The sequence below is a fragment of the Gossypium raimondii genome, chromosome 6 (assembly GCF_025698545.1).
Source record: "Gossypium raimondii isolate GPD5lz chromosome 6, ASM2569854v1, whole genome shotgun sequence".
Lineage (NCBI taxonomy): Eukaryota > Viridiplantae > Streptophyta > Magnoliopsida > Malvales > Malvaceae > Gossypium > Gossypium raimondii.
The window spans coordinates 58,098,161-58,108,404 of NC_068570.1; the positions used below are offsets into that span (position 1 = coordinate 58,098,161).

Here is a 10,244-nt window from a genome sequence, read left to right on the forward strand (position 1 = left end):
AAATATTAAAATTAAAAAATTAAGTTTGATGATATTTAAGAGAGTCGGACAAAATCATTAAAATTAAAAAGCTGAGTTTGATTAAAATACGAGTCAAGCTTAGATTCCAATATTTAATGCTAGAGCTCATTCCAACCCAACCCTTTTTAATATTGAAATATACTATTTTATTTTATTTTATTTTATTTTATATATTATGTAATTTATATCATATAAAATTTAATTCTAAAATAATATATACCATTATAATGTAAGCATTACAAAATATGTTTATTTATTTATTCAAAATTTTAATGATAAAAATATAAAAAAATATTAAATACCAAATTAAAAAACATAAATATTTTTTATTTTTTAAAAATAATAACGAACTTGAATTAACCGTTTACAAATATAAGTAGACTTGGACAAAATTGTAACCCTATATTTTAAATTTTTAAAAAATTTTAATTAGGAGTTGCAAAACTTTCACTAAAACTCTAAATATATTTTAAAATTTTAGTTAAGCCCCAAGTTAAATTCCAAGATTTAGATGTGTTTATACTTTTGTTTGGCTTGGATTTTGGATTTTATAATTCTCATATTGCTTTCTTGTTTGGTTTTATAAATTGAAATGATCACTAAATCCTATAATAATACTAGTTTTATATCTTTCTTTTATATATACTACAGTGGTGCTCTGCCACCGTTATGAAATTTGTGAAAGTTAAATTTTATCTACCTAACCTAATTATTTTTACTCTGCTTTATTTATATATATATATTTGACTATTGTATCTAAAGTAGTTAGATCCATACGAGTATAGTAAATAATGATAAAACACATCCAACTTTAATAAAAACTTGATGACAATATTATTACAAATATTAAAAGAAATGAATAATGCGTACGTTCCGTTGCATGTTGCTTAACTTTATATTCAATTTGTTCAAAAATATATATATTTCTTTCTAAATGTATGTATATACAAAAGAGTTGGTCCTCCCATTCACTTGAAGATTAAGTTAGATCTGTATCTACCTCTACCTATCCTAAGTAAACAAATTTTAAGAGCAAAGAAAGATAAGAAGAGAAGGTTTGTTAAAATCTGAAAATGTAGCACTGCCTCATCTTCTTTGGTTGGTTCCGTATTTGGATGGATCAAGAGCTTTTTCCTTGTTTTTGATAACCCTTTTTCTCATTCCATGCATACTATCAAAACCCAAGTGCCAACTCAAAGGAAAACAGATGCATGTTATCACGTTGTTCCATGCATACTCAAAACAACCCATAGCTTCAGCTTAAGCCTTAAAACAAAACTCACTAACTTGAGATCTTCCTCTCACTCGGGGATTTTTTTTTATATATAGATACTAGAATTTATTAATGAAAAATAATAAAACAATTTCTCCCACATTTTTCTCTATTCAATATTTTTTTGGAACAAAAACAACACATTCAAAGTTGAACCAGCAACCTCTTTCAATTTCAAAAAAAACAGGTTGCAGGGTTATGTACTACCACATTAGCTTACCAGTTCTAGTAGTTCTTCGAATCTGCAGTATCCCTGAGACCAAGCTTCAACAGAACCAAACAGTATGAATCCCAGTCGGTTCTTCGGAGATACTTCAACAACTTCTTCCTCTTCTGCACCATTGCTAGAAGACCTTTTCGAGAATGCTTATCCTAAACAAGAATGACTCAAAAGTTAAATGTTATATACCTAATGTATCACCCATCGGGCATATGTCGGTGAAGACCGGAACAATTGTCATGCCTAGGATACCAATATCACAACCATATCGTAATCCATTCTGATTTTAATCACAAAAAGTGCAAGTAAATAATATCAAATGACATGCTACTGCAATGAAAGGATCCAAGTATATAATGAAAATCTCATTTGTAATGTCACCTTTTTATGCAGAACTGATGATAGATGTTTGATCTTGGTAGTGAGTTGTGCCACTGCAGGAAAACCAGCAAAAGGCATTATGGCCCGAAAACAAAAGGATCATTAATGACTGTTAATGTAATAATAACCGACAAACTAAAAACACAAAAAATGATCATGTATCTTGCACCCTTTACCCATACAGAAACGAATTATCTAAAAACAATGCTAATCACACATGAAAATTCATAATAACACCAAGTTTTTCTTCTAGAGAAAATACTGAATGGTACTTGCCAAATGTACATTAGCATTTCAAAAATTCTCCATCTTCTTAGCAACCATGGTCTACACTACCGTTCCAAAAAGATCCTTTCGGAACATTCAATTTTGCATTCCAGATGATATCTTTTTGCTTAGCATATGTATGTTAAGTTATTTTCAATTTATCTTATTATCCATCATTTAATATTACAATGGGACAATTTGAGATACAATAAACAAGAGCTTTTTTAACTTAGAAAATAGCTATGTTGCTCTGGCACTCCATTTTTCTTGAAATACCCATGTCCGACACATGGATATGGGGATATGACCTCTAAGACCCTCCAAATATATGGAAAACCTTAGGAGTCTAACTATAGACATGTCGAATACATACCTGTATCTGACACTCACACCCGAGTCCAAGTAGCATAGTAAAATAGTACATACTAGCCACAAGCATGCAAGTGAAAAATGAAGGTTATATAGTCTATGGAACAGGAACAATCGGGGAATGCTTCATGCGTGGATGGATAAATATACCATTAAAAATATTTAGAATACTTTACCTTGAACACGTGCAGATCCACAATCTGATTCTGACATCTTAAACTCATCTCTAACTTTTGCAAGCTCGATTTTCATTTTTTCAGCAGAAGACATGTTATCTGGATGGAAATACTGCAAAAGCATTATAAGAGTATTAGAGCTTAAATACTGGGTTTTAATGAATGAAACAAATAAAACTATTAAATCTTAGTAACATAGTGGTAGGTCAACTGATAAAACAGTCTTGCTTAGAGGTCAATCACTACAATCATCTAAATGATAACAGAAAATAAAAGACAGAACGAACAAGAAGCAGGCAACCACCTTAAAACTTTAGAAAAGTGTATCGAATAAAAAATGTTCGCATAAAAAAGAAAGCAAGCATCAAATAGTACTTAAGTTTCATATTTCCAATTCTATCGACAAGAAATGTGCATAGGAGGAAAGAGAAGGGACTAAACTTGCCTTTTCAACTAACTGTTCCTTTGGAGGGTGCAACATAAACTCTGGAGTTCTACCAAAGAGGTCCAATATATCAACTTTCTGGGCTGAAACAAGAGATCATCGTATTATATGATATTAGACATGTCGTCTTTCAGAGCACAGAGGATGTCAGATATGATCCACTCAGTGCTGGCAATATTCACTGAATCTCGGACTCCACAGTCCAGAGAAAACAAAATCTTCAGAAAACTAGAGCATATTTAGGGTTAAATCACTTTTCCCACATTAGGGCTTGAACTTTTTTTTGTCCAAGTTAGGCCCCGAACTTGGCAATTGTTTCCACATATGGGCTTCAATGTTTTTTTGTCCAAGTTAACCCTTGAAAACCCTAAAGTTCAGGCCCCAATGTGGAAATAATTGTCAAGTTCAAGGACTAATTTGGACAAAAAATAGTTCTAACCCCAATGTGGGAAAAGTTGCCAAGTTCAGGCGCCAAATAGTGGTTTAACCGCATATATAAAGTGATTTTTCCTTCAGAAAGAAACCAGTAAATTTAAGACAATAAGACACTTGAACTGAATTTCCTAAATTGTACAAAATTATCTCCTTCACTCAGATTTCACACCAGAAAATGAACTTAGAGTAGAATAAATCCCATTGATTTAACTATATCAATGATTTGATTTGCCATTATATCTTTTAGTTTTGAACCCCCAAAGAAATAAACACACATGAAAGAAACTCGAAACACTGTGCTCAAGGTTTCTCGTTGTAATGAAACTGTTGCCACAGCTTCTGTTTAAAACCATAGAATAACTTTGGTTAGTGAAACCAGATAGGTTTTTATCTTTTAAAAAAAACAAAAACCGTCTACGGAGTTAGTGTCTGCTTCATAACTAAAAATCACCAAGAATCATCTTTGAGTTCTCTGCACTAGGAACTTTTAATTCAAGAAAGGGGCTTTACCACTTATGCTCTTTTTTACTCCCATTTCATAACAAATCCCAGACTTCCAGTCTGACATTCATTCACATTATTGACAATCGAACTTAGCAAGTTCCCTTTTTCGCCTAATTGCCACCGACTACCGAATTATAAGATTCTTTTAACCCTATTTCATAACAAAACTCAAACTTCAAGCTTATGACAATCATTCACATAATTCACAGTCAAACTTGGTGCTTTATCACTTTGACCTAATAGTCATTGAAACAAACACAAAATACCTTATGTCTACTGTTAAGTCGAAAAGTTACCTAATTTATTTTTCTGTTTTTCTTCGTCAAACCTCTTCAAAGTGTACAAGCCATCCCTTAAATCCGTGAAGTTAACCCCACTGATCCGCACATCGGTTTCCTTCTCTTCGATTGCCCTTAACTTTATCAACCTTTCATTCAACTCCTGCAATGAAAACCCACCCTCCTTATCCGGCGGCCGTAATTCCTTCAACCTCTGCCCTAACTCTTCATAACCATACATCCTAACAAACTCTGTCCTCATTGCAGTCTCTCCTCCTTTAGCCTTACCTTTCATCTCCCTCGCGAAAATCGAGGCCGGTAGTTCAGCCGAAGTCCCACCAATCACCGGGGAGACCACTCTGTCAGCTGAAGGCTTCAATTTTAAATCATTCTTAAATGCCGATAAAGAGATTAATGGACCTGATCTTCCCTCCACGTTGTTATTCGCCTCAGAATTCTGTTTCATGTGCCGCAGACTGTTCCTTAAAGTTTCCATCGCCCGTTTCCCACTAGTACCAAAACCATCAGGACTTTCGTTGGACTCCCCTTGTTTAGCTAAGGCGTTTCGTTTGAATAATTCTTGGAACGAAATATGTGGCTGTGATTGTGATGGTGTGGGAATGGGCTCAGCAGAAGATGGCACCGTGGAACGTCGGCGGAACTCGGAGAGATTCTTACGGATTTCCAGTAAGGAAGCGCTTACTGACATGGGTTTGGAATTGGGAGTCGAAGGATTTGTGGGGTTTCTGGGTCTTTGTTGGTGTTGGTCAGTTTTGACATCGCCGAAGTAAGAAGAGACTGAAGGGGGATTATTGGCGGAGTGGTTGCCGTTCGTGGTGGCGTTATCGTTGTCTGGGTCATTTGAAGAAGTGGAGTAAAGGTGGAAGAGTGAAGGGTTGGCGAGGGATCTGCGTCTGGATCTGGCGAGGAGGAGTGCCATAGCTACGGGGGGATTGAAAGAGAACTGTTTTTAGGGTTTGGGGGGAGATGGAGATAATTGAAAGGGGTTTAGGGTTTGGACTGAGCCGCCTCTCTTTTTGGGTAATAGCCCAGCTTGACATCCAGGCCGGGTATCATGGCTGGATTTTCTCCCATTCTTTTTTACTCCTCCTGTTTATTTTTATATGGTAATTTGTTGGTTTTTTTATTTTTTGTCCACTTCATAGTTTTTTTTATTGGGAATTTCTCTTCTTCTATTGATATTAAGAGTGAGCAAAATCCGATTCGATTCAAAAAACTCAATAAAATTTTAAATTTTGAATTAAATAATTTGAGTTATTTGAGTTAATCGAGTTATTCAGATCAACTCGAATAAAAAAAATCAAAATTTTTAGCTTAACTCGAATTGATATGAATTTCACAATTCGAGTTATTCAAAAATCCAAATAATAAATGACAAAACTACGCCGTTTTGATAAATGTTTACCTTTTCTAAAATTAAAAGTCAAAACTATTAAGTTAAAAGACAAAATCATTATATTGTTTATGTAGTTAAATAATCTTATACTTCGTCTACTAGTTAAATAATCGGTTCACATAAACGCAACGTCGAGTATAAATAATAGGATTCGTTAACTCGAATTTTTTTTACTCGGCACGATCGAATACTCACCCCTAATTGATATTACCATAACAAAATATTTCTTTGAATACTTTGATGTGGTTAAAAGTTGGGGTAAACAATTGTTCGGGAGAGATTTGAAATAATATATATACTTTCACTAACTCGTGTTTTCGTTGAATTAGTGTTATTAGCTCTTTGTTTCCTACTTTTGAAGATCAATATTTGCTTCCCTCTTGCTTCCATAATCGAGTTGTAAAGGTTAAGTTGATTGATCTTCTTTTCAGTTCCTCCTTTATTGAACTTCCACAAGCATATAATTAGTTTGAATGGAAATTTAAGCTTGCAAAGGTTCATCCAAACTTTTCTCCATAGGTCCTTCGAATTATTCTCATTTTGGTTAAGATCCTAAAGAATATGGTAAATAGACTTGATGGAAAATATACCATTAGTGTCAATTTTTCAAATAGTTTTATCCTTTCCTCCCTAGGGAAGAGAGAAATTTTGGTTAGAACCCAAAAATTCAATCTAATCGATTTAGTCAGATTCGGTTTGAACAGATTTTTCAATTATACATTCAGTTTTATTAATTATTTTGATCAGTTATTAATTTTTGAAATTTTAAATGATTTTGGTAAAAAAATTTGAATTAATTTAATATTTTTTAAATTATTTAAAATACATTTATAATATATATTATTCAAGCTCAATGCCTTCCCCTTCTTGTCAAGGTGGCTAGCTAAGGTTGTGCTCTTATTGTTTGCCTTAGTTAGGCTTAGGCTCATCTTTAGCCCTCTATTTTTCTTCTTGTTTTCTTTGTTGGGCACCACTAGGTCACTCATTTCCTTTTAACTAGTATTCAATATCACGTGCATTGTATATGAATATAAATTGATGTAATTCAAATAATAAAATAATTTAAAATAATAAGATATGATTTGTAATATCTCAAAAATTACTACAGTAAGAAAGTAGTTATACTTGATATAGTAAAATAATTAAATAAAGTGACAAAAAGAAAAATTTTGATATATGTCAACATTGGGAAGTATATTATGACATTAATGGAAGACAGGACTAATTCGCAAAAGTGAGAAAAGTTTTGCTGCCCAGGAGTAAATATTTAAAAATTTAGAGGTTAAAGTGTAAATATGAAAAAGTTGAAGGATTAATTGTGAAAATATTTTAAGGGTGGAATGATCTAGAAACTAAGGAAAATGGATGAATTAGGACCAAATTGAATAAATGAAGAATTATGAGGGACTAAATCGTAATTTTACCAAATTGAGTGATGACTCAAGGATGGAATTTTAAAAGATCATGAAGGTCAAAATGGTCAATTAGAAGGAGAGAGAAATCTAGAAGGCAATGATGATGTTGGAGATATTTTAGTTAAATAAATAAATAATTAGTTTATAATATTTTATTTGATTTTTTAATGATATTTTATTATTTTATTTAGTATATATATATGCGGAAAGAAAGAAAAAAAGCCACCATCCCACCATTTTTCCCATGCACCAACTTGAGAATAAGATAGAAAGAAAGAAAGTTTTGTTTTCATTACAATTTGGTCCTTTCACCAAATACTCACCATTTTTACTTAGAAATCAAAAGAATTTCCATATCCATCAAGAGAGAAAGATAACAAGGAGACTATGGGGAGCTAAAATATCAAATTAGATTCAAGAAATAGAAGCTGGAGGAGAGAGAAAATCAAGTTAAAGTTTGAAACTAATAGAACAAGGTAAGAACATCAAGATTTCAATACATTTTTAAGTTTGATATTATTGAAAAAGCATGGAAATGATGTTATAGTAGAGTTTTCTTATATAAGGTCTTGTGTTCTTGATATATTAGTGAAGGAAAATAAGTGAAAGTGATGGGAAATATTATAGAGAAAGGGAATAAGGGAGTTATAAACTTAGTAATCAACATCTTGCACTAAAATAGTTTTGGACAGCAGCAGTAGGTTAACTTTGAAAAATCAACATAAATTGTGAAAATCGAATTAGAGGATGAAAAAAATATGGAATTAAATCTTATTGAGTCTAGTTTCTCATAGAAGAAACAGTGTAAGTAATGGAATTGTAAATCATGAGATATAATAAATTTTGTGAGACAATGTCAGAATGATTTCGGGTTCCCCTGTTCTGACTTTGGAAAATCATCAAAAATTGGAGAAAAATAATTAGGGGCTTAAATTTATATTTTTAAATCCTTAATGAGTCTATTTTCAATAGAAACAAGCGGTAACATCCGAATCCCATACTAGGAGATAATTAATTTTTAGTGAAGAAGGGTTGAAACTGTAAGACAGCAGAACAAAGATGACTTTAAAGAATAAACTGTACTTATTGGCTAAACCAAAAATTTTAAAAAATTTTTGGTAATAAGATATATGAGTCTAGTTTCAGATAAAATTAACGGATCTCAATCCGGAGTTCTGTAGCTTAAGATATAATTAATTTAGTGACCATGACTCAAGTGAACAACTTGTTATGAGTAAACAAGTAAATAGTGGTATTATGTATATACCAAGGATGTGGAATGGAGAGAAGGAGGAGGAAAATATATGTGAATATTCAGCTAATATGAGATTATTTTAAAAATAGCTAATTTACATGTTTTAAGTTTAGGGACTAAATTGAACAAATGTGAAACTTTAAGGGTAAATTTGTAAAAATGTCAAAAAGTGACCAAATTGCATGAAATGAATTGTTTTATTATTTAAATTAATAAATTGAATGAAATATTAATTTAGATCAAGATTGGGTGAAATTTTGAGGAAAATAGAAAATTACCAAAATGTCCCTAAATTTTGGTATTTCTGCAATTTAGCCTGGTAAGTTCGTATGAACTATATTCTGTATAATTTTAATTAAAGTGAATATTATTTGGTGATGAATATTATATAAATATGTGTTTTATTATTAGAATTGAATTATTATTGTTAATATGTATAATTATTAGATGCATTGGAATGATTATCGAAAGCTCAATTGGGTTGGGGGCTTGTTGGAGATATATCACACTATCCATTGATTCTATCGGTAATTTTGGATGATTTGATTCTGGTAATAATAGCATGTATAAGTTAAATTGGCCAACGTTAGCTCATTAATGTTTTGATTTTGATTGGTTATAAATTTGAATGCTTGATGAAATGAAACGTCTGTAAATTAATTTGTAAACTCCGGTAATGTTTTATAACCCTATTCTGACGATGGATACGGGTTAGGGGTGTTACATTATTTATTAATTAAATTGAATAATTTAAATTATAATGAAAACGTAATTAAAAATAGACATTACTTCATTTATTATGAATTTGAATAAATGTGAAAGATTTTGTCTTGAAATTTTATGTAAATATCTTATACAAAATAAAAAGTATTTTAAGAATTGAGATTAGACTTTTATTTAATTTGTAAGTGCGAAAAATTAATTATGATTTTAATATATTAAATTTATCGAAATTCCTTTTTAAATTAATGTTTCAAATTTTTAAAATTTATATATAAAAACTATTTTAGCATTTTACATTTTATTTTTCTAATTTAAAAGAAAATAGCAATATTATTAATTGAAAAGGTAAAGTTATATTGTATTAAATATGATCAAATTAAATTTTATGACTCAAAATATATTTTTTATTTTTAATAGTTTATTTTCAGAAGTAAAAATTTATTGAGGTTAAATAATCTAATTGAATTATTAAAATTGTATAAATTAAAATCCAACTTCCTAAAAAGTTGAAATAAAATCTAATTTAAAAATAAATACTAATATTAAAAGTATTTTAAATTTTCTACTTCAATCTATCATTCTCGTTATCATCTTTCATCTTAATATATTAAAATAATGCATCAAATATAAATCGAGAAAAAATAAATGAAACTAAAAAAATTGAAATAAAAATTTGAGGTTTCAATTGAAAATAAATAAGTTGAACTTAGGTATTAATTAAGATGGATAAAAACTCCATTATTTAAAAAATGTTTATTTATTTAATGTTAATTTAGTAATTAAATGAACGTTACAGAGTATTCTCGTTGATTCAAAAAAATTTAAACTCGTGTTTTTATTTATATTATATATGAAATTTTCTTGATCCTAATCATATCTAATAGAGTTAGTGTGATTCTTAATTGATCCCATTATTAAATTACAAAAATATTCAATATTTTAAACTATAATTAATATTATTATAACAAATAAAGTAATTACAAATTACAAATCTAAGAATCAAATACGTGTTCATTAGTATTAAAATACAAGTTTATTACCACTCCATCTATATTCATTATCGAA

The 10,244-nt window shown here is 30.3% G+C and overlaps 1 protein-coding gene across 2 annotated transcripts; it reads right to left on the bottom strand.

Moving 5' to 3' along the window:
- Window positions 1–1,288: 1,288 nt before the first annotated feature.
- On the bottom strand, window positions 1,289–5,382 carry LOC105773551 (uncharacterized). 2 transcript variants are annotated; one of them, XM_012595547.2, is made up of 5 exons: window positions 4,388–5,378; window positions 3,153–3,235; window positions 2,708–2,819; window positions 1,896–1,948; window positions 1,289–1,666 (listed from the first exon to the last, which is right to left on the bottom strand). In XM_012595547.2, exons 1-5 carry the CDS (start codon window positions 5,307–5,309, stop codon window positions 1,520–1,522), a joined length of 1,317 nt encoding a protein of 438 aa, XP_012451001.1. In that variant the 5' UTR covers window positions 5,310–5,378; the 3' UTR covers window positions 1,289–1,519. The 2 variants fall into 2 exon arrangements, with proteins under 2 accessions (XP_012451001.1, XP_052488658.1); XM_052632698.1 differs by lacking the exon at window positions 1,289–1,666 and adding an exon at window positions 1,681–1,794 and having other exon boundaries at window positions 4,388–5,382.
- Between the last annotated feature and the right edge of the window lie 4,862 nt (window positions 5,383–10,244).